The sequence below is a fragment of the Leuciscus leuciscus genome, assembly GCF_965113295.1.
Source record: "Leuciscus leuciscus genome assembly, chromosome: 9".
In the NCBI taxonomy this organism is placed as follows: Eukaryota; Metazoa; Chordata; class Actinopteri; order Cypriniformes; family Leuciscidae; genus Leuciscus; species Leuciscus leuciscus.
The window spans coordinates 2,828,235-2,853,937 of record NC_138733.1 but is presented as its reverse complement, the minus strand read 5'-3'; the positions used below and the strand labels follow the sequence as shown (position 1 = coordinate 2,853,937).

The following is a 25,703-nucleotide window of genomic DNA, read 5'->3' as shown; positions in this document are numbered from 1 at the left end:
GGAATTTGCTGTAACTCAGGCACGGAATGTCTAATCTGCCCCAAACGTCACACATTTGATAAGAGTCATGGCCTGAACACATCTACATGAGAATATTCAGTTATAGTAATAGCGCCACCTACTGGTAACAGGAAGTGTCATGTTTAACACGTTGATGCCGTTCTAGCAACATGTTAAAAATGCCATTGACTTCTAAACATGCTAGAAACATGTTAAAACATGCTAGCAAAACTTAGCTAAGTGCTAAAGCATGTTAATTCAATGAAACAGGATGTTGTTGTTACTCAAGAAGGCAATGTCCAATCTGCGCCAAACTTCACACGTTTGATAAGCGTTCTGTCCTGAACACATGACCATGCTCATATTCAGTTACAGTCATAGCGCCACCTGCTGGCAACAGGAAGTGACATGTTAAACACTGTTGTGGACTCCTAATAACATATAAAAAAGTTCCAGCATGTGCTAAACATGCTAACAACATACTAGAAACATGTTAAAACATGCTAGAAAACACTTAGCTTAGTGCTAAAGCATGCTAATACTGCAATTAAATAGGAATTTGCTGTAACACAGGCACGGAATGTCCAGTCTGCCCCAAACTTCACACGTTTGATAAGAGTCATGGCCTGAACACATCTACATGAGAATATTCAGTTATAGTAATAGCGCCACCTACTGGTAACAGGAAGTGTCATGTTTAACACGTTGATGCCGTTCTAGCAACATGTTAAAAATACCATTGACTTCTAAACATGCTAGAAACATGTTAAAACATGCTAGCAATACTAAGCTAAGTGCTAAAGCATGCTAATATAATGAAACAGGATGTTGTTGTTACTCAAGAAGGCAATGTCCAATCTGCGCCAAACTTCACACTTTTGATAAGCGTTCTGTCTTGAACACATGACAATGCTCATATTCAGTTACAGTCAAAGCGCCACCTGCTGGCAACAGGAAGTGACATGTTAAACACTGTTGTGGACTCCTAATAACATATAAAAAAGTGCCAGCAAGTGCTAAACATGCTAACAACATTCTAGAAACATGCTAAAACATGCTAGCAAACACTTAGCTAATTGCTAAAGCATGCTATTGCTGCAATTAAATAGGAATTTGCTGTAACACAGGCATGGAATGTCCAATCTGCCACAAACTTAATATGTAACATGCAAGAAACATGCTAGCAACACATAGCTAAGTTCTAAAGCATGTTAGAAATGCTAAAGGAAGTTGTTGTAACTCAAACATACAATATCCAATCTGCCCCAAACTTCACATACTTCATAAAAGTCCTGCACTGAACACATCTACAAAGCAATATTCAGATATATAACCCCACCTACTGCCAACAGAAACTGAACTGGTTAACACAGTAATGCAGTACTAACCACATACCTATTGTGTACTAAGCATGCTAAAAACATACTAAACATGCTAGCAACTACTATATACTGTATACCTCCTTAAATGCACATTGCCCAACCATGCTCTGTCTTCCTAAAGCCAACGAGTGACGATGGCACGGGTGCGAGGGCCCTTTCATCGCTGCTTGCAGCTTTAATTTTTCCTTGTAATCCATATTGCCAGCTTTGCTTCACCAATTAAAAAATTGATTAAGGAAATTCTTTTTTTATCTGTTGCAACATATTTTGGGCCAAATATAAATATATTTTCATCCATATCTTCCCCAAGTGCTCTAAGCCAACTCTTTAAAATCTGAAACAAACCATTTAGCCTAGAACAATCTAAAAATAGATGCTTCAAAGTTTCTTCATGAGCACAAAAGATACATTCCTTCCCCACAGTGGGGTCAACACGTGTCAAGTATCTGTTAGTTGCAATTGCCGAATGCACAATCCTCCACTGAAGATCTGCAGTGCGTTTTTCTATAGGTGATTTATATAAAGATCTCCAACATCTCCTAGGAGAAGAGCCCTGGCCAATCACCTCCAACCACTTTGATTCTTTACATTCCTTCAGCTCAGATTGATGAGAGACTTTCACACATGATAAATACAAGGCTTTCTTTGAAACGTCTTCAAACAAATTCAGTTCAGGTATACAGAAAACAAGAAGTGATTCCTTCTCAGGCTTTTCATCTATTATCATTGAAATCTGAAGTTTTGGAAAACTTTCTCTCATTTCATCCTCTTGTTCACCACAACGATTCTCTAGTATACTTTGTCTGTAGATAGAAGGAAGAACTGAAAGAATTTCCTTCATTACTTTATCCATAAATCTCACAGACTTAAATCCCCGTCAAACTACACAGTTCTTGGGGACTTTTCCACTCATTTCCATTCTTTAGATCAGACACACATGTGCATTCTGCTCTCACCATTGATGTTTGCAAACTTCTCATTTTCAACACATTTGCTTGTATTAGGGGATTGTTAAAGAGTGGTTCAACCTTCAAGGTTTGGGTCTCTCTTCACTTGAAAGACAGAATTCCACACTTTCAAAACGGAAAAGAATCAGTCCATTCCATATCTTTCAGACTGATTAAAAACAGATTAAAATCATATTTAAAACAATTCATACTACGTAATAAGGAACAAGCTGTATCAGCCCAACAGATTTTTTCAGAGTACAGCAACTTCTGTGCAGTCTGGAGCCTGAAAGCCTTGATTCTGCTCTTTATATCTATTAAGCCTTGTCCACCTTCACTGACTGGTAAATATAAAATAGCAGATTTTACCCAGTGCTGACCGGACCAAAAGAAATCATTTATTTTCTTTTGTAGTAAATAAACTACTTCATCAGGTGGATTCAACACATTTAGTTTGTGCCAAAGTGCTGAAGCAGCCAAATTGTTAACCACCAAGACTCTCCCTCTGAAAGATAACTGAGGCAGGATCCATGTCCACCGTGACAAACGGTCACACATCTTATCATACATTCCTTCCCAGTTCTTCTGAATATAGTTGTCAGTTCCTAAATAAATACCCAATATTTTCAAACCTTCTTTACCCCATTTCACACCTCCTGGTAAAACTGGTGGCTCTTCTTCAGACCAATTCCCTCAAATAAAACCTTCACTTTTTCCCCAGTTTACCTTTGCTAAGGAGGCATTTTCGTACTTCTTTAAAACTTCTTCTAAAACAACCACATCTCTTTAGCTTTTGATAAACACGGTAACGTCATCAGCATAGGCAGAAAACTTAGGTTTAACTTTTTGTTCTTTAATTAGCAGGCCATCTAAATTTATCCCCAATTGACGAAGCAAAGGTTCGATGGCTAAAGAATATAACATCCCTGACAAAGGGCAACCTTGTCGAATCCCTCTACGTACTGACACTGGTTGACTTAGTCCTCCTCCAACCTTCAACAATGTAGAAACATCAGAATACAACAGTTTAATCCATGAAATAAAAAGATCACCAAAACCAAAAGCTTTAAGGGAACTAAACAAATAAAAGTGACTGACTCGATCAAATGCCTTCTCTTGATCAATTGCAAATATTCCAATATTGTCACCATTCCTTTTTGCAATATCAATGATATCAATGATACCATTATGGTTCTGTTAGGAATACAATAAGATTGATACTCATTTACTATATATTCTAAATACAATTTCCATCTATTTGAAAGACATTTCGCTAAGATTTTATAGTCAGTACACAAAATTGCCACTGGTCTCCAGTTCTTTAAAAGACCAAGATCACCTTTCTTTGGTAACAAAGACAAAACGGCTCTTTTACAGCTTGTTGGTAACTCTTTTTTCTTATAAGATGATTTAAAAACATGATCAAACAAATCATCTTTTAATAAGCCACAAAACTGTTTATAAAATTCGTCTGGAAGTCCATCAATCCCCGGTGCGCGTCCATTAGATAGCTGATTAACAGCCTTTGTTACTTCATCAATGTCCATTTCAACCTCCAGTTGATTCCTCTGTGTATCAGTCAACTTTGGTAAATCTTTAAAGAGATCCTCCATACAGCCAATGTCACACGGACCATCCGAAAAAAGTTCTGTATAGAAATCAATAGCCATTGTCCTCATTTCTTTAGGATTAGTTGTCACAGTTCCATCTGATTTCTTTAGATGTAGCATTGACTTGTGCGCTCCTTCCCGTTTCTCAAAACTAAAAAAGAAAGAACTTGGTGCATCCATCTCTCTCAGAGAGAGGAAACGAGCTCTTATTAAAGCTCCCTTAGCCCGCTCATGAAAAAGTGAGGACAAGGCTTTCTTTTTTTCATTCAGTCTTTCAGTTGATTCACCATTTTGGTTAAATAGACTTCTTTCAATTGATTTGATTTCATCTTCCAGTTCCATAACAGTTTTTTGAAAACAATAACTTGCATTAGCTGTATAATTTTGACAAAAGATCCTGATGTGCGCTTTTCCTACATCCCACCAATGCACAACATCATCAAAATCAGTCTTTTGCTCTCTCCATTTTGCCCAGAATAAATGACATTTTTCACAAAAGGCGGCATCCTGCAACAATTTTACATTAAAATGCCAATAATAGCTATGACCTTTTGTCTTTTGTAAATTAAAAACAATCATACATAAATGATGATCTGAAAAACCACTGGGGTAAATACAGGCCTTCAAAATTCTATTACACCAGTCTTTATTAATATAAAAACGATGTAACCTGGCAAAGCTGATGTGGTCACTTGAAGACTTGGACCAAGTATATTGCTTTTCTACCGGATGTTGTAATCTCCAAACATCACATCAATCAAAATTGCTTATTATATTATTTAAACACGTAGCAGAAAGAGGGCATGGTTCTTCTCCATTTCTGTCTAATTTAAAATCTGATGTACAATTCCAGTCACCACCCAAAACTAGACAAGCATTTTTATCATAACTCCCCATTATACTTTGACAATTCTTAAAAACCTTTATCCTTTCTGCACCATTATTAGGTGCATAGACATTAACAAAGACAAAAGAAAATCCCAACAACTTAGCATGAACAGCCAGAATTCGACCCTTCTCGATCTCATCACTTGATTCAAAAGTTATGTCAATTCTCTTCGAGAACAAGATAGCAACACCACCCGTCATATTAGTGCCATGACTTAGGAAAAGATGGCCTCCCCACCACTTTCTCCATTCTATCTCATTAGCTATGTCACTATGTGTCTCTTGTAAGAAAATTATATCCATATCCTTATTTTCAATATATTCTTTCAATACTGCTCTTCTTCTACCATCCCTTCCTCCATTAATATTAATTGTTCCTATCTTAATACTTCCCATCAGAAGAAAAGAAAGATCAAGAAAGAAAAAAAGAAGGGTTAGCAAAGAAAAAAACAGAGAAAACACCCCAAGTGATTTAATCATTAAGGAGTTGTTATACCTTTTTCAATGGCCATTTTTCTTCTCAATTTAGTAAAAAGAAAAAAAATCTAAAGCGTTTCCTTCTACTCAGTTCCTCATAAGTGGCTGTCTGTTGAATTTTCAAAACTGATTGCAAAAAAAATTTTGCATCAGGAAAAAATTCACTTATCTCTATTGTTTTCCCAAATGTCGCATCCAGGAAATCATTAACCTCATTTACAGTATACAATTGATCTTCACTAATTTGAGAAAGAATATCCGATGTCTCTGAAAACCTGTCATCATCTTCCGTGTCATCTTGCTCCTCTGCATCAGTTAACTGGGACAAACAAATCTGTCCAGTATTTTGTGGATCATTTGTGACAACCTTTGATGACTTAGAACGAAAACTCTCTTCATCTTCATTATCGCCATCATTAACATCTACACATGGATTTTCCCCAGCATGCAAAGTGAGTGAGAGAGAGAGAGAGAGAGAGAGAGAGAGAGAGAGAGAGAGAGAGAGAGAGAGAGAGAGAGAGAGAGAGAGAGAAACAAATCCCTCATACCTCTGTATGGAATTTGGTGTGTGTGTGTGTGTGTGTGTGTGTGTGTGTGTGTGAGTGAGAGAGAGAGAGAGAGAGAGAGAGAGAGAGAGAGAGAGAGAGAGAGAGAGAGAGAGAGAGAGAGAGAGAGAGAGAGTACCTGTATTATTATAATTTGTAGTGTTTGAATAAAGGGTGTCAGTCTTTCATAATCAACTGTTGTTGTGGACAATATATTGTGGAAGTATTTGTTCTCCATTTGAGTGAGATGTTTTTATGTGGCTAATTGAGCAAAGTGCTTCCATATATTTTATTATTATTAGTAGTATTAGTTCAAGAATAAAACAAAAATATCGGATAATAGCCAAAGCTGCGGCATCGGTATCGGGACATCCCTACTTTCAAGTGGACGTGTGGAAGAGACGTGAGACTGAATGCACTGAAAGCCCTCGCGCTGCTCATATGCTGAGAGAGAGATAAGACAGTAGAGCTGCACCATTCATCTCTAAAATACTGTGATGTCCATTCAAACACACACACACTCTTCTTCATATTCCTCTGTCTATTAAACCTTTGACAAAATCATATCACAACATTCAAATCTGTGTTGGCGCTGCCGCTGACCCAGAGAGAGTCGTCATGAAACAGCTTCACAAAAGGTCTTTTAAACCTCATAATAGTTTCATTATTTCTGTGAGACAATAGTTCAAATTATCATAGAATTACTGGGATAAAAGTTTAAAGTTCACATATAAACACTGATGTCTACAGTAGCGATCAAAATAGAGTAAATCCGCTTTTGATAGAATCTTGGAACTTAAAATAACGCATTTATCGACTACATTGTTTCACCACTAGGTGTCGACAAGTGACTGTTAAAAAATGTATTTGTAATTGAATTATTTAGTCAAGAGACTGTAGAACTGTATGATGCTTCAGAAATAAAACTCAGAAAGATCTGATGAACTGTTTTTGTAAATATGACTCATCTTATACATCATGTACAGTCTGTATAAGTGTATGATTTAACTTTTCCCCATGGTCTAGGTGTATCGTCCCAGCCCTAGTGTGTGTGTGAGAGTGTGTGTGTGTGTGTGTGTGTGTGTGTGTGTGTTTGTTCTTAATGTATTTGAAAACATTTTAAGGAACTCTTAATACTAATGTAATTAATGTCCAATAAAGGAAAGATTATTACAAAATTTACTAAAGGCCTCTCTCTACTCCGGTTTCCTGGGTCTTTATTTCATGGATCTTATGTTAGCTATCTGCTACGCTAACCTGTCAAAGCAAGAGCAGAATAATACTATTATATATTATTCATTAACTATAAACTAACAGTTTGCAAATGATTTATAAGGTCTGTGTTACTGTATACTTGTGATAAAGTGTTGCCATTATTTCAAACTGGTGGCATTAAGTGTAATTGTTCCTTTTGTATGTGATGAAGTGATTCTTCTTTTTCAAAAATAACACAAAATAAACAGAGTAAAGATGAATTTGACTGATAGCATTATTATTATTCCATAAGATTTCCACAGATATGGTGATATATTGTTATTGTGTGTTATTTTGGCCATGATAATCATGTAGTGATAAATCTGATATGGTGACAGTCCTGGTTCAGGTGAAACACACACCACTTCCCTCTTTTCAGCTGCACACACACATTTTGAGGAAATGCTCAGGCTTTTACAAGGGTCTGTTTGCACAAGCATTACAAGACAACTTCATTTACACCAAACATTTGTGCTTTAAAAACCCTCTTCACTGTATCCTGCATCTGTTGTCTGGTTTGTAGTTCGTCCGGTTTATTTAACTGTTAGTTTTACTTTCTTTAGGGGGATAATAATATAGTAAGATGTAAATGTTCCTCTTCAGGGAGACTCCTCACCGCTGCCTTCTACCGCCGGCAGGATCTGACGGCTCAAGCAGGAATCTGTCACTGAACCACCGGATGGGGCTTACACCAAAGATATATTGAATACACTATCTACATATTAATCCTTATTCACTCCGAGTCTTTATGGTAGAGATGATCTTACCACAGTTCCTCCAGTTTACAGTGAGGATTCTCCAGTACAGCAGAAAACAGCTTCACTCCTGAGTCTCCTAGTTTATTCTTAGACAGATCCAGATGTCTCAGGTGTGAGGGGTTTGATCTCAGAGCTGAAGCCAGAGCAGCACAACCTTCATCTGTGACACCACACTCACTCAACCTGTAGAGAACAATGACACACATTAAGCCTATATCCAGAGATAAACATGACCATTTAAAAATAAAATAACATAATGCTGTTGTTGTACCCCTGAAAAGGGGGAGAAGATTAATCGACACAAAACTCGCGCAGTTTCTCCACTGGAAGCTTTATGTAGAGTCTAATCAAAATTAATCATTTGTATAAACAAAATTAAACATTTCTATTACAAATTAACTTCATTGACATCTTTCATATCAGTATTCAGCAGTTTTTACCATATACGTATATAATTACATGAGTACACTCTTTTATAAAAGGCTATTTGAGACTCATGACACTATAAAGTGTATACAGAAATACAATAAAGCATTTTAAAGCATTTAACGGTTACCTGAGACTCAACTCTTTTAACTCTTACTCTTTTTAGTCATCTATGCATATTAACTCTATGGCAAATCAGTTATAAGCATGTAAATGTACAATTTCAGCTAGATGTTTTAGCCTAACATTCTCAAATCACTTTTACTCTACACATCTTTGAAACAAGTCGACAAATCAGCACTATATAAACAGAAATACACATGAAATACACAAATTGCACATACACGAGCTTCGCGCCATTATATAGGCCTAACGCCATTCCCAGCGTGCACAAAATGGAGTCCTGGGCTCGCGCATTTCTAAACTACACATTTTAAACATTTCGGACACACAATCAATATAATAATCGCGTCTCTATACTCTCAAACATATTATTAATCCTATTAAAGTATTTTAAACTAATAATCACACTTAATACCTGAAAAGGGGGAGAAGATTAATCGACACAAAACTCGCGCAGTTTCTCCACTGGAAGCTTTATGTAGAGTGGAAAAAACCCGCGAGCTCTCCCCCTAGTGTTGACGCAGACCAGAACAATCGATCGTCCAACTTATCGTGCCCATAAACTGATCACAGATTAACTAAGTATAACTATAAAGTAACATATTTATATGTTATAGACTTTTCTACGTATTGTAAATAGTGAATATATTTATATATATTTATATATTATTATATATAATTATATATCACAGTGTACACAGACTTATGCATTTAAATGTACATGTTCATTTTCAATCTGTCACACACTCCCCTACAAAATTAAATGTCGTCTCGACATTCTCTTTAAAGAGTCTCTCAGTTCCTTTTGTAAGTTGCATAAAATAAAATACATTTTCTTGTGCAAGAATTTTCAATCTTTTCACAGTCCATGGCTCGCTCCGAACTTAATAGTTCACTTTATGGAAAATCAAGAGTTTCTCAGAAAGAACAGTCCATGAGTGTATCAAAGAGCAAAAAGTTTAAAGAGGCATGAAACAACAGTCCATATTCCTTTTTGATTTTAGGAATTCAACAGCCTCTCAAACTCACAGTCCATAAGGCAAACAGTCCATAGTTTTTTAAAAATGTCAAAGTTCAAAACTGTTCAAGGCAATAATCCTCAGACAAAACAGTCCATCTTTTTTTTTTTTTTTTTTTTTAAGTGCCAGACTGTAACAGTCTATCATGCAAAGAGTCTTCAAGATTTCAAGTACACAGTCTCGTATGAACTTTAACTGTTCATGGTCCTTATTTAGTGAATTGTATACACCAAAGGCAACTGGTAGCAGTATTGCTGAACAGGTGGCAACCATGGCGACAGGCACTGTGCAGGCATGTAAAGTAAGTTCTGTTGTGGTGTTTGCAAAATTCCATTTAGTTGCTTGACATCATAAGACGGTGTACCAAGCTCATCATAGGTTAGTACTCTTGGTGGGTATCTTTCTCTTTTAGGCAGCTGGTAAGTTTGCTCACTTTGACTCTCTTGGTCACTTTCAGCAGGCGACATGGGAGCAGGAACTTGTTCATCAGCAGGTAAGTTAAACTCTTGTTCTGCACTGTAAGTCCCTGCAGGTGGCTCTTGTTCCTCTTGGTCTTTTTCCACAGAAGACATGTACTCAGGAGCCTGTTCCAGGACCTCATTTGGATGCTCATCGGACTCTGAGGTAAGTAGCAGTTCAAGGTTTTCAGGTTCATCAGCAAAGTCTGATTGGAATACTTGTGGAGACACATAATGCAAGTCCATTTCATCTTCACTCCCCTCATCAGACTCTGTATCATTACTTTGAGGCTTTGTCAACTCACGTTTCTGTCTGGGTTTTGGATGTGGAGCAGTTTCGAGAGGTAAGTGGTCACAAGGCATTAATAAATTGCGATGGAGAACTCTGGATCGTCCCTTTCCCCTTTCTGGCTTAACTTCATAAATTGGGAGCTCACCACCCATCTGTCGCACAACTGTATGGATGCTATCTTCCCAGAAATTGCGAAGTTTTCCCGGGCCTCCTCGTGGTGTTAAGTTCTTTACCAGGACACGATCACCTGGCTGCAGTGTGGTGCTCCTCACTTTGTTGTCAAAGTTCTTTTTGCTCCTGTCTGCAGATTTTTTAGCACACTCTCTGGCAATTTTATATGCCTCTTCCATTCCATGTTTCCATTTTTCGACATACTCTCTCTGGTTACAGGAAGGCATTTCTGAATTTAACCCAAACAGCATGTCAACAGGCAATCTCGGAGACCTCCCATATAACAGGTAGAAAGGAGAGAACCCTGTGACTTCTGAGCGGGTACAATTGTAAGCATACAGCAGCTTATTCAAGGAATCTTTCCAGTTAGACTTTTGACTTTCTGTGAGTGTTCTGAGCATTTGTAATAGTGTCCTATTAAAACGTTCGGCTTGGCCATTGCCTTGAGGGTGATATGGGGTTGTCCTTGAGCCTGTGATGCCGCAGTACTTTTGGAGCTGTTCAAACAATTGATTCTCAAACTCCCCACCTTGATCATGGTGGATGCGAGAGGGGAAGCCAAATTTTAAGGCGAAATCATTAAAGATGCGATCTGCAGCAGTTTTACCTGATTTGGAGGTAGTGGCGTATGCTTGGGCGAATCGGGTGAAATGGTCTACTACCACAAGAATATACTCAAAACCTCCTTTACAGCGGTCTAAGTGTAGAAAATCAATTGAGATCAATTCAAAGGGCTGGGTCGTAACAATGTTTGTTAATGGGGCTCTTGTCTCATAACAGGGCTTCTTCTGCTTTAGGCATGTGCATGTTTTTGTGACATAATGCTCAATGTCTGCCTGCATGTATGGCCAGAAGAAACGTTCACGAATGAGTGAGAGAGTGCGCTCTGTACCTTGATGGCCCATTTCATCGTGAAGCTCTCGCAAGACTGTTTCTTTAAATTTCTCAGGCAGGACCAACTGTGTGCGGATGGGAGTGGTTCGGCAGAGGACACCATCCTTATCAATGGTAAGTTTTCTCCATTCACGAAAAAGGCATTTTGTTTTTTGGCTGTATGTCTTGAGCTGTTTCACTTGTGGTTTTAATTCAGACAACTTGCATTGGTATACAGGACTAATTTCTTGGTCATTGATTTGAGCTTCTCTTATCTCATTTACAGACAATGGGGTGATGGTTGGAACTGCTGAACAGACTTCGATGGAGGAACAGTTTGTCGAGACTGACCATGGAATGCTGGGTCCTTCTTGAACTTCTACCGCCTGAATTGTTGCACCTATCACGTCTGATGACAGCTCCTCCGAACACTCATTCATCACAGTTCCGATGTCAAGGGGCATTCTGGATAGTGTATCAGCGTCAATATTTTCTCGGCCAGGGCGGTATCTGATTGTGAAGTGGAAATCTGCTAATTCAGCCACCCACCTGCAGCCTGTAGCATTCAGTTTGGCAGTTGACAGGACATATGTAAGGGGATTGTTGTCACTATAAACGGTAAAAGTTGGAGCATAATACAAATAATCACGGAATTTTTCAGTGACTGACCACTTCAGAGCAAGAAATTCAAGTTTGCCTGAGTGTAGGTGGTAATTTTTCTCAGCAGCAGATAAAGTACGAGATCCGTAGGCAATCACACGAAGTTTTCCATTTTGATTCTGGTACAATACTGCACCCAAGCCTTGGGCTGACGCATCCGTATGTAGGACAAAAGGCTGTGAAAAATCAGGGAATGCTAATACAGGGGGCTGGAGCAGACAGTCAATTAGTTGCTCAAGAGTGTTCTGATGCTGATCAGTCCAGGTAATAGGCTTACTTGATGGAACACCAGTTTTCATACATTTTGTCTTTGACTTCCTCTGATTGTCTCTCATGTGGGCATTACCTTCTGGAGTGCTTTTTAACAGGTCGTACAAAGGGCTAGCAATGCGAGAGAAATCTTTAATGTACTGCCTGTAGTAGCTAAGTAGACCAAGAATTCTCCTCAACTCACCGACATTTTTTGGTTGTTTGTCTTTCAGGGATCTGACAGCTTCTGTGTCTGCAGGATCAACTTTACTTCCCTCTGCAGAGACTATTCTTCCCAGGTACCGGACTTCAGGTTTGAAAAGCTCACACTTCTTTGGCTTGAGTTTGATGCCATGTTCCTTCAGCCGTTGCAGCACTTTCTTTACATCCTGGACGTGGTTCTCAAAGGTCTTACTAAACACCAAGGTGTCATCAAGGTATGGGATGCATATCTCGTCTCGCAGGCCTTCTAAACACTCTTCCATACACCGCTGGAAGGCCGCTGGAGCATTCATCAGCCCAAAAGGAATTCGTACCCATTCATATAGACCCCAGGGTGTCACAAAAGCCGTTAGGTGCTTACTTTCTCTTGACATGAACCCCTGGTGGTAGGCCTTCCCTTGATCTAATGATGAAAACCAAGCATTACCCCCAAGGCTGTCCATAATGTCCTGCACTCTCGGAATCGGTTGTCTATCTGGGTGAGTCTTTCGGTTTAAGTCTCTATAATCAATGCATAAACGAAGGCTGCCATCTTTCTTCCTTACGCAGACGATTGGAGATGAATATGATGAGTTGGATTTTCCAATCCATCCTTGTGCTATGAGGTCATGCAAATATTCTTTCATTTCACGATACAGGGGTTTTGGCACAGACAAGTAACTGCGACTGACTGGCTCCTCATCTTTAAGTGAGATACTCAATTGCAAATCTCTGATACACCCAATGTCGTTGTCTGACTTAGAAAATGAATGGCACTCTTCTCTTAGCATTTGCTGTACTACCTGTCTCTGGTATTTACTCAGGTGGCTGACATCGACGGGCGGGTCCCATGCATCAGTACTGGTGTGGTCAAGACAGTTATCCGCAACCTGGATGTGACATACTTCAACAGAGGTAGGGTTTGCTGACACCTCAAACATACTAGCAGGTAAGACATTCTTGACAAGCTGTACTGTACCGATCGGAGTCTGGCCCATAAGAGTAACATCATGGTCAGTGTCATTGTACACCTCAATTGTGATATTTGTTGGAGCCCCCTTTTTTAGCTTCACTAGACTTTCTGTGAATTCAAGCCCCTCTGGCCACTGGTGATTCACATCAGGTTCAAAAATGAGTGTGCTGTCCTCTTTAACTGGCTGTATATACACTCGGCATGAGACTTGCACAGTACTACGTTTGGGGACGTTAACATGTTCTTTTGTGGTCTTGACTGTGTATTCACATGAGCTCTCTGCACTCAGAAGTTGAATGAATGCCTGGACTTTGCTCCTCTTTAGGCTGGGAAATGCAGTTTTCACAGTTCTCTCAAGTATTTTGTTATTGACGGTGTTTGGTTGTGCTTGTTCAATGGAGTTCACAATTTGTTCTATCACATTGAAACCTATGAGAGGGTGAGAGAGGTTTTGACCCCTTGCTACGAGCATAGGAATGACAAGTTCAGCTTCGCGAGATGCCTGTGATGATAATTTAAATGTCACTTCAACATACCCAATATATGGTATATTCATGCCGTTGGCAGCTACAAGGTTCAACGTATTTGGAGCCTCAAGAATGTCAGACACATCCCTCAATGGTACTTCTGGTAAGTACTCCTGTTTCCACACTTCATCAATGACACATACCTGAGAGCCAGTGTCCCACAGTGCTTGAAATCGTTGGCCTTGCAGGTAACATTCAATAAGACATTGCCTCCCAACTAATGACGTCACCAGGGAATGCTGGTTAACCTGAGTGCTGCAAGTGTTGTGAATACTCATTGTCATAGAGAAGTTTGACATTGATTTTGTTGCGTTGATGCAAGTTTGCTTATGTTCAGCCCAATGGTGAGTTTGGCAGGTCTTAGAACAATACAGTATTTTTTTACATTGTGAACACTGCTTCATCTGCCTATCTGTCTTTCCACAGGCTGCACATCTCCGGGACTGATCAGTAGATCTGGTTACTCCCTGTCCCGCGGAAGTAACCGGTCTCCGTTTAAAGGAGTCTCTCTTGAAGGCCTAATGCCACGAATTCTGCATCCGGCTTGGAAGTGCTCACCACTGCCACATCGAAAACAATGCATGCAACGTTCCTCTGTTCTTTGCTGCTGACAATTGAAGCATTTTCTTGCTTGTGAACGAGGAGTCGGTGCATAATATTGTCGAGGCATATACTGGGGTTGAAACTGAGTGTTCACTCTTGTTTGGTTGGCACCCGGTGATGTCCAATAGGGCTGCACTTGACACTGAACAACTTCTCTGTCAGAATTTCTCTGTGAGGGAATGGGAAATTGTGGTGAGGCAAAGGCTGGTTGCTGCAACGATTCCCTGATGTGAGCTATTTCAGCACTGAGTGTTTTTAGTGAAGCTACATCAGTTCTCAGCTCTTTAAGTTCGGTCAACACGTCAAAAGATGATTTCTGCACATTTTGAGTCACATTGGATTTCTTATCAGTCACTTCATCACTGGACTTAACTGCATGGACAACTGTAGTTGTGTGCTGCACATTGGTTTTCTTTTTCTTTTGTCTTTCTGCCTCATTAGCACAAGCACTGTTTAATTTCTCCAACAGAGCCTCATCAGTGATTTTGGGGTCCAGAAGTAGGGGCTGCATGTCTACTTTTATGCTGTCACTTTGGAGACCGGTGAGTACAGTATGTAAGAACATGCTTTGAACTAATGCTGGATCATATTTGAGGCCTGATTCGGCTTCTTGAGATGCAAACAGGATTTTCTGGCGCAGGTCAAGAACACGCATAAGGAAATTCTGTGGTGTTTCTTTGTTCCCTTGGCATTCAGAGGTGAGTAGCTTATAAAGTTCAGTTGCACTTTTTTCTTGGAAGTGAGAGCGCAGGATTCGTCTTAAGGTAGGTAGAGTCAGGTTTGATTTTCCTTCTAGATAGCTTCTTAACTGTAAGCCTGGGGAAATGGCACGAATGACTGCATCAACAATCTCACATTCTGGGTAGCCTCTGCTCAACCCGTTCTCAATTTGGTGTGCTAAACTTGAAAAAGTTAATTTTTCTTTTTGACCTGGGTCACCAATTTGTCCAGAAATTTTGAAATCTTTGCGCCAATGTGGGCTGGGGTGTTGGGTATTCACTAATTGTGGTGGGTATGCAGCAATTTGAAGCTGAGGCTGGAAAACATTAGGTTTTGTGTTCACTTCTTCCAGCTGTTGAATTTCACTCAATTTTAGTTTCATTGCGCTTTTTAGCTCATCTAACTCCCTTTGCAATCGATCTTTTTCTGTGACTTCACTTGTTTCTGCTATCTCCTTTTCAGTGACTGTATTTACTTCTTTAATTTGATCTCTCAGGCTTAACAGTACCGACATGCCGCCATCTTCTAGTTCTGTCATGTCTTCTTCGAGATGTTGAAGGATATGAGAGATCAAAGACATGCGAGATTTAGATGAAATATTCTCTTGTTCTGCTATTTTCAGGAACTCACAAACACTAAGAAGCTTGTCTTTGGGTAGTGGGTTTAGCATGGCGATCACTTCAACTTGCATTTCCTCTAGCACTGTTGTTTCCATTTTGGCAATAGAGTGGGCCTTTTCACTGAGTTGGGGCTTACTTGAGACTGACTGAACTTTGTGTTTCACCTGATGATCTCTGTGGCCTCAGGTGTCTGGTTCTTTGCCTCTGTCTTGCCTTTACTGCAGGAACTCAATCCACTCTTCACTGTTAAGCTGGGTTGTTTTAGGGGATGTACTGCATCAGGAAGTGTCGGCCAGGTATGTGACGACTGCCCTCCGAAGAGTAGAATCCCAGCGGGGCCTCCAAAATGTTGTACCCCTGAAAAGGGGGAGAAGATTAATCGACACAAAACTCGCGCAGTTTCTCCACTGGAAGCTTTATGTAGAGTCTAATCAAAATTAATCATTTGTATAAACAAAATTAAACATTTCTATTACAAATTAACTTCATTGACATCTTTCATATCAGTATTCAGCAGTTTTTACCATATACGTATATAATTACATGAGTACTCTCTTTTATAAAAGGCTATTTGAGACTCATGACACTATAAAGTGTATACAGAAATACAATAAAGCATTTTAAAGCATTTAACGGTTACCTGAGACTCAACTCTTTTAACTCTTACTCTTTTTAGTCATCTATGCATATTAACTCTATGGCAAATCAGTTATAAGCATGTAAATGTACAATTTCAGCTAGATGTTTTAGCCTAACATTCTCAAATCACTTTTACTCTACACATCTTTGAAACAAGTCGACAAATCAGCACTATATAAACAGAAATACACATGAAATACACAAATTGCACATACACGAGCTTCGCGCCATTATATAGGCCTAACGCCATTCCCAGCGTGCACAAAATGGAGTCCTGGGCTCGCGCATTTCTAAACTACACATTTTAAACATTTCGGACACACAATCAATATAATAATCGCGTCTCTATACTCTCAAACATATTATTAATCCTATTAAAGTATTTTAAACTAATAATCACACTTAATACCTGAAAAGGGGGAGAAGATTAATCGACACAAAACTCGCGCAGTTTCTCCACTGGAAGCTTTATGTAGAGTGGAAAAAACCCGCGAGCTCTCCCCCTAGTGTTGACGCAGACCAGAACAATCGATCGTCCAACTTATCGTGCCCATAAACTGATCACAGATTAACTAAGTATAACTATAAAGTAACATATTTATATTTTATAGACTTTTCTACGTATTGTAAATAGTGAATATATTTATATATTATTATATATAATTATATATCACAGTGTACACAGACTTATGCATTTAAATGTACATGTTCATTTTCAATCTGTCACACTGTCAATATAAAAAATATATCAAAAAACTCAGTTCACATTGTTAAAATACATCAGTTAGGATTAGGGGATAGAATGTACAGTATAAAAAACATTATTTCTATGGAAAGACCCCATAAAACATGGAAACCTAACGTGTGTGTGTGTGTGTATGTGTGTGTGTGTGTGTGTGTGTGTGTGTGTGTGTATGTGTGTGAGTGTGCTTAATGTATTTGTAAACATTTTAAGGAACGTGTGTGTGTGTGTGTGTGTGTGTGTGTGTGTGTGTGTGTGTGTGTGTGTGTGTGTGTGTGTGTGTGTGTGTGTGTGTGTGTGTGTGTGTGTTAGGGCTGGGAGAAAAAAATAAAAATTCACCTAACTATCGTGATTTTTTTGTTTATAATTTTAAAATAGATTTTCCTTATTCTAGAATCGATACTGATACTGATACTAAAATGCATTATTTTTGTCCTGTCTTTTGCTTTCGTTTTGTTGTTGATTTATTTTTTGTCATTGAAGTCTTTAAATGTTCGCCTTCACCCGTTCCCGCCTCCTTCTTCCTTCCCGGGTTTCAGCACCAGTGTAACGCAGTTCGTTGTTATGGGAAGAAGGAGGCGGGAACCGGCGAACATTTAAAGACTTTAATGAGAAAATAAATATGTGTGTGTGTGTGTGTGTGTGTGTGTGTGTATATGTGAGAGAGAGAGAGAGAGAGAGAGAGAGAGAGAGAGAGAGAGAGAGAGAGAGAGAGAGAGAGAGAGAGAGACTTGACTTGAACAACTCTTTATTCACTAAAGATTAGTCAAAACTTTTTTTTTAAATATTGCCAAACAATTTTGGCCTCATCACATATAACATATGTACATTAACCTAAAAAAAACATGTACATTCACACACACAAAAAAAATACAATTTATTTTTTACAAATGTAGTAATAAAATGTCCTCTTGGTCAACCACACACAACACTTCTGCCTGTCCCCAAAACTCATTGAAAGCAACCACATTTTTTGTTAATTTAAAAAAAGCAAATTCTGCTTTAATCCTTGCAGATACAAAAGCCTTTAAAATAAGTTCAGGTTCAGTTGTCCCGCTGACTTTCCGCTTATTTTTCCTTGTAATCCATATTGCCAGCTTTGCTTCACCAATTAAAAAATTGATTAAGGAAATTCTTTTTTTATCTGTTGCAACATATTTTGGGCCAAATATAAATATATTTTCATCCATATCTTCCCCAAGTGCTCTAAGCCAACTCTTTAAAATCTGAAACAAACCATTTAGCCTAGAACAATCTAAAAATAGATGCTTCAAAGTTTCTTCAAGACCACAAAAGATACATTCCTTCCCCACAGTGGGGTCAACACGTGTCAAGTATCTGTTAGTTGCAATTGCCGAATGCACAATCCTCCACTGAAGATCTGCAGTGCGTTTTTCTATAGGTGATTTATATAAAGATCTCCAACATCTCCTAGGAGAAGAGCCCTGGCCAATCACCTCCAACCACTTTGATTCTTTACATTCCTTCAGCTCAGATTGATGAGAGACTTTCACACATGATAAATACAAGGCTTTCTTTGAAACGTCTTCAAACAAATTCAGTTCAGGTATACAGAAAACAAGAAGTGATTCCTTCTCAGGCTTTTCATCTATTATCATTGAAATCTGAAGTTTTGGAAAACTTTCTCTCATTTCATCCTCTTGTTCACCACAACGATTTTCTAGTATACTTTGTCTGTAGATAGAAGGAAGAACTGAAAGAATTTCCTTCATTACTTTATCCATAAATCTCACAGACTTAAATCCCCGTCAAACTACACAGTTCTTGGGGACTTTTCCACTCATTTCCATTCTTTAGATCAGACACACATGTGCATTCTGCTCTCACCATTGATGTTTGCAAACTTCTCATTTTCAACACATTTGCTTGTATTAGGGGATTGTTAAAGAGTGGTTCAACCTTCAAGGTTTGGGTCTCTCTTCACTTGAAAGACAGAATTCCACACTTTCAAAACGGAAAAGAATCAGTCCATTCCATATCTTTCAGACTGATTAAAAACAGATTAAAATCATATTTAAAACAATTCATACTACGTAATAAGGAACAAGCTGTATCAGCCCAACAGATTTTTTCAGAGTACAGCAACTTCTGTGCAGTCTGGAGCCTGAAAGCCTTGATTCTGCTCTTTATATCTATTAGGCCTTGTCCACCTTCACTGACTGGTAAATATAAAATAGCAGATTTTACCCAGTGCTGACCGGACCAAAAGAAATCATTTATTTTCTTTTGTAGTAAATAAACTACTTCATCAGGTGGATTCAACACATTTAGTTTGTGCCAAAGTGCTGAAGCAGCCAAATTGTTAACCACCAAGACTCTCCCTCTGAAAGATAACTGAGGCAGGATCCATGTCCACCGTGACAAACGGTCACACATCTTATCATACATTCCTTCCCAGTAGGGCTGCACGATTAATCGAAAAAAAAATCACGATCTCGATTCAAACATAAATGCGATCTCATTTCTTAATGATGGCGATTCACTTCCGTGTATTTCCCTGCATTCAGATCATGCTGTATTCACGCATTATTGGTCACACTCACAAAATAACAAAATAGGGTTGTGATGGTTGACCGACATCACGATAGCCACCATCGTGATGCCACGACCCCTTACCCTGTCAGACCAGCCCAGTCTCACGGCAGTTCGTAAAAGGTCACGTATTGATTCGTGTACACTAGTGGTTGGGAACGGAACCTATGGCTCTTTGGCAAAAATCATGTAGCTCACAAGGTCTCTCACCTTTACCAACAAACGATAAAAAAATTAAGACACATCAACAGAGATCGGCTCTCTGCAGAAAAAGCAGCCAATTACAATTCCCTTGTTGTACAGCCTACCGAAGTTAATGAAACGTGTGTATGATAATAATAATATTCAAGTTGTACCGGCAAAAGTGCGTGTTCAGTGCTGTTCGCGAGTGTCACGAGTCACCACTGCAATCCACTAACCACTTACGTTTCTGTGGTGGTAACCTACAGCTCCTGCACTGGGATTCAAGCAGCTGCAGCTTGTTTAAGGTAATGGCGAAAACCATTTTAGAACAGCAGCGAAAATGTAAAAGTAGGCTATAATAAATCCTTTTATTGAAACGGGTGCTTTGCTGTCCTTTTACTTACACTTTTGCGCAGAGACAATTTTATGTCCTATAAATGTGTCGTATTTTTGATAATCCGCGCAGATTTCAGTTGATGATTCTGTTTAAAGTTATTAATAACAAATCATGAATGAATGAGAAAGAAAATAGCAGGATGTGCTTTATATTGAAAAGAAATATTAAAAGCGCGATAAGTCGTGAAGGATGATGTGCACGCGCTCCGAGCGCAACACGGACAAGCAGTCTTTGTCTCCGGTTGCGCGCCTAAACGGCCAAATAAACACAGAAATATTTCAAAATGCCAAGTCGAGTATTCCCGTAAACACAGTAGATGTAAGTACTATGTACATTCTGTGCCAATTGGAGCAAAAAGCACAGGTTCTATTTATTTATTATTATTTATTATTGTATATGTTAATGTTCTCTTATGTTCAACAACATAAAGCTTTAAAGTTATTCACTTTAAGGGGTCTAAAATAAAGAAAAGAGACAACTTTATTATACTGAGTGTCCTTTGTTTTTTTTGTTTTTTTTGGCTACTTGAGTGCAATAAATTTTGGTTGAAAAAATGAGAATCGTGTAAGAGAATCGTGATCTCAATTCCCATTTTAGCAAGAATCGTGCAGCCCTACTTCCCAGTTCTTCTGAATATAGTTGTCAGTTCCTAAATAAATACCCAATATTTTCAAACCTTCTTTACCCCATTTCACACCTCCTGGTAAAACTGGTGGCTCTTCTTCAGACCAATTCCCTCAAATAAAACCTTCACTTTTTCCCCAGTTTACCTTTGCTAAGGAGGCATTTTCGTACTTCTTTAAAACTTCTTCTAAAACAACCACATCTCTTTTGCTTTTGATAAACACGGTAACGTCATCAGCATAGGCAGAAAACTTAGGTTTAACTTTTTGTTCTTTAATTAGCAGGCCATCTAAATTTATCCCCAATTGAGGAAGCAAAGGTTCGATGGCTAAAGAATATAACATCCCTGACAAAGGGCAACCTTGTCGAATCCCTCTACGTACTGACACTGGTTGACTTAGTCCTCCTCCAACCTTCAACAATGTAGAAACATCACAATACAACAGTTTAATCCATGAAATAAAAAGATCACCAAAACCAAAAGCTTTAAGGGAACTAAACAAATAAAAGTGACTGACTCGATCAAATGCCTTCTCTTGATCAATTGCAAATATTCCAATATTGTCACCATTCCTTTTTGCAATATCAATGATATCAATGATACCATTATGGTTCTGTTAGGAATACAATAAGATTGATACTCATTTACTATATATTCTAAATACAATTTCCATCTATTTGAAAGACATTTCGCTAAGATTTTATAGTCAGTACACAAAATTGCCACTGGTCTCCAGTTCTTTAAAAGACCAAGATCACCTTTCTTTGGTAACAAAGACAAAACAGGTGTTTTACAGCTTGTTGGTAACTCTTTTTTCTTATAAGATGATTTAAAAACATCAAATAAATCTACTTTTAATAAGCCACAAAACTGTTTATAAAATTCGTCTGGAAGTCCATCAATCCCCGGTGCGCGTCCATTAGATAGCTGATTAACAGCCTTTGTTACTTCATCAATGTCCATTTCAACCTCCAGTTGATTCCTCTGTGTATCAGTCAACTTTGGTAAATCTTTAAAGAGATCCTCCATTCAGCCAATGTCACACGGACCATCCGAAAAAAGTTCTGTATAGAAATCAATAGCCATTGTCCTCATTTCTTTAGGATTAGTTGTCACAGTTCCATCTGATTTCTTTAGATGTAGCATTGACTTGCGCGCTCCTTCCCGTTTCTCAAAACTAAAAAAGAAAGAACTTGGTGCATCCATCTCTCTCAGAGAGAGGAAACGAGCTCTTATTAAAGCTCCCTTAGCCCGCTCATGAAAAAGTGAGGACAAGGCTTTCTTTTTTTCATTCAGTCTTTCAGTTGATTCACCATTTTGGTTAAATAGACTTCTTTCAATTGATTTGATTTCATCTTCCAGTTCCATAACAGTTTTTTTAAAACAATAACTTGCATTAGCTGTATAATTTTGACAAAAGATCCTGATGTGCGCTTTTCCTACATCCCACCAATGCACAACATCATCAAAATCAGTCTTTTGCTCTCTCCATTTTGCCCAGAATAAATGAAATTTTTCACAAAAGGCGGCATCCTGCAACAATTTTACATTAAAATGCCAATAATAGCTATGACCTTTTGTCTTTTGTAAATTAAAAACAATCATACATAAATGATGATCTGAAAAACCACTGGGGTAAATACAGGCCTTCAAAATTCTATTACACCAGTCTTTATTAATATAAAAACGATCTAACCTGGCAAAGCTGATGTGGTCACTTGAAGACTTGGACCAAGTATATTGCTTTTCTACCGGATGTTGTAATCTCCAAACATCACATGATCTGATGAATTCGGTTCGAGAGTAGAGATAAAATCCCGCGGCACACACGCACACTAGCAAACACACGCAAGGTCTCTCGCTCCCTCTCTCTGCCGTGCGCGCACTATGCTTGCGCGCTCTTGCTTCCGGGAGATTTTCACTGATTTGCGGGCATCAGGGAGCCGCTATCAATATGCGGGAGACTCCCGGAACTTCCGGGAGACTTGGGATGTCTGCTAAAGCGCAAAAGAAATACGAGCATGCAAAGTCGTAAATTAGTAAATTAAGTTCTTCTAAGTATTGTGTATCACCATGGTAAGTTAGCCTAATTGTTGTTGTTTCCATAACAAAATGCCACTTAGTGGTTATATTTGTATATTTTTATATGACTGTGGCTCATACCAAGACTGTATTATACAAAAACTAGTTTGGGACTGCTATATAGCTTAACCTCGCAGTGCTACTGTTTATCAGTATTTGTCATATTCTTACAAAACATTTTTTGTATGTTAAGTAAAGGGGGACAGAACTTGTGTGTCAACAATTTTTGTGTAAACAAATGTATTATAATAAGTAGGGCTGTCAAATGATTAATCACGATTAATCGCACCAAAATAAAAGTTTGTGTTCACATAATATATGTGTGTGTACTGTGCATAATTATTTTGTATATATATATAAATACACACACATGCATGTATATATTTAAGAAATATTTGCTTAAATATACTGTATATATATTATATATAATTTGTATTATAAATAAATATAAATATTTTATATATAAATAACACATTTTTCTTAAATATTTACATGCATGTGTGTGTATTTATGTATACAAAATAATTATGCACAGTACACACACATATATTATGTGAACACAAACTTTTATTTTGGTGCGATTAATCGTGATTAATCATTTGACAGCCCTAATAATAAGCCTATATAATTCCTAAAAAGGTGGGTCGCAGATTGATGACCATGGGGAAATGTGGGTCAAACTATTCAAAACATCATTCAATGTTGTGATAATCGTAATTAATAATCACAATTACAATATCAAGGGAATAATCGACAATTATGATTTTTGTCATAATCGTGCAGTCCTACTTTATTCAAATAAAATGTGAATGCATTTGACATTAATTGTTGTTTACTTGTTTGTTTATATCCATAATTAATTGATACCTGATTCCTTTACAAGAATTTTTGGCTAAAAAGTCACTGAATCGATTTCAAGTCACTGAATCGTTTCGGATCGTATCGTTCTAAATGAACCAATATCGTCCTTGAATCAAAAGTTATGTCAATTCTCTCCGAGAACAAGATAGCAACACCACCCGTCGTATTAGTGCCATGACTTAGGAAAAGATGGCCTCCCCACCACTTTCTCCATTCTATCTCATTAGCTATGTCACTATGTGTCTCTTGTAAGAAAATTATATCCATATCCTTATTTTCAATATATTCTTTCAACACTGCTCTTCTTCTACCATCCCTTCCTCCATTAATATTAATTGTTCCTATCTTAATACTTCCCATCAGAAGAAAAGAAAGATCAAGAAAGAAAAAAAGAAGGGTTAGCAAAGAAAAAAACAGAGAAAACACCCCAAGTGATTTAATCATTAAGGAGTTGTTATACCTTTTTCAAGGGCCATTTTTCTTCTCAATTTAGTTACAATTTTTTTTTATATCTAAAACGTTTCCTTCTACTCAGTTCCTCATAAGTGGCTGTCTGTTGAATTTTCAAAACTGATTGCAAAAAAAAATTTGCATCAGGAAAAAATTCACTTATCTCTATTGTTTTCCCAAATGTCGCATCCAGGAAATCATTAACCTCATTTACAGTATACAATTGATCTTCACTAATTTCAGAAAGAATATCCGATGTCTCTGAAAACCTGTCATCATCTTCCGTGTCATCTTGCTCCTCTGCATCAGTTAACTGGGACAAACAAATCTGTCCAGTATTTTGTGGATCATTTGTGACAACCTTTGATGACTTAGAACGAAAACTCTCTTCATCTTCATTATCGCCATCATTAACATCTACACATGGATTTTCTCTCTTTTCAGCACGAACCAAACTACCAGTTGAATTTATGTTTTGATTGCTCATCCCTTCACCTGCATTTTCATCTTTGTTTTTTCCATCAACTGTTGTTTTATTCTGTTCCTCACTGAACTCGACCATTTCACCAATCTGTCCACTAGAAATAACTTCATTATCATTTACATTAATTTCTGGCTGCGTTTTGTTATGTGGACAATCGATCTTTCTATGTCCAACGTCTCCGCATTCGAAACATTTCACATTTCCGGTACTCGCGTAAATCATATACGATTTACCCTCATGTTTGATTCGGAAAGAAATATCAAGTGTTTGTTGATCAAGAAACATAAACACCTGACGCCGAAACGACATGTTTCAGTGCTTCATTCCTACACCTCAACGGAATCATCTTCACTTCACTGGCCCTTTCTCCAAACCTCAACAATTCTTTTTCAATGTCACTATTTAATATAAAGGGGGGCACATTAGAAATCGTGACTCTAATAGACTGCGACACAAGCGGTGACACAACAGTAAACGCTCCATTCACCCAAACGCCAGTTTCAATTAGTTTACTCACCAAACTTTCATCTTTAAGGAAAATCACCACTGCTTTGTTCATCCTTGACGCTGAAATTATATTCCCGTATCCAATTTCGAATTGTATTCCCCACTTCATATTCCTCTGTCTATTAAACCTTGATGAAATGTGTGGTTATCTATGAGTGTCGTAATATCCCTTTCAAGTGGACGTGTGGAAGAGACGTGAGACTGAATGCACTGAAAGCCCTCGCGCTGCTCATATGCTGAGAGAGAGATAAGACAGTAGAGCTGCACCATTCATCTCTAAAATACTGTGATCTCCATTCAAACACACACACACTCTTCTTCATATTCCTCTGTCTATTAAACCTTTGACAAAATCATATCACAACATTCAAATCTGTGTTGGCGCTGCCGCTGACCCAGAGAGA

General features: G+C 38.2%; 2 protein-coding genes across 30 annotated transcripts in view; one reads left to right on the top strand and one right to left on the bottom strand.

The window, feature by feature from the left end:
* Positions 1–25,703, bottom strand: part of LOC309506198 (uncharacterized protein) — a 317,689-nt gene that overhangs the window by 144,204 nt on the left and 147,782 nt on the right. For 26 of the 29 annotated variants that reach the window (XM_082179827.1, XM_082179846.1, XM_082179835.1 and 23 more), the window contains one exon: positions 7,871–8,044. The exons of the other annotated variants lie outside the window; for them this stretch is intronic. In XM_082179827.1, the coding sequence (XP_082035953.1) occupies positions 7,871–8,044 (174 nt within the window). The remainder of the gene's footprint in view (positions 1–7,870; positions 8,045–25,703) is intronic. 29 annotated transcript variants of the gene reach the window in all.
* The window catches only part of LOC309506386 (uncharacterized protein), a 102,224-nt gene that overhangs the window by 13,334 nt on the left and 63,187 nt on the right, over positions 1–25,703 (top strand). The gene's annotated exons all lie outside the window — the stretch shown is intronic.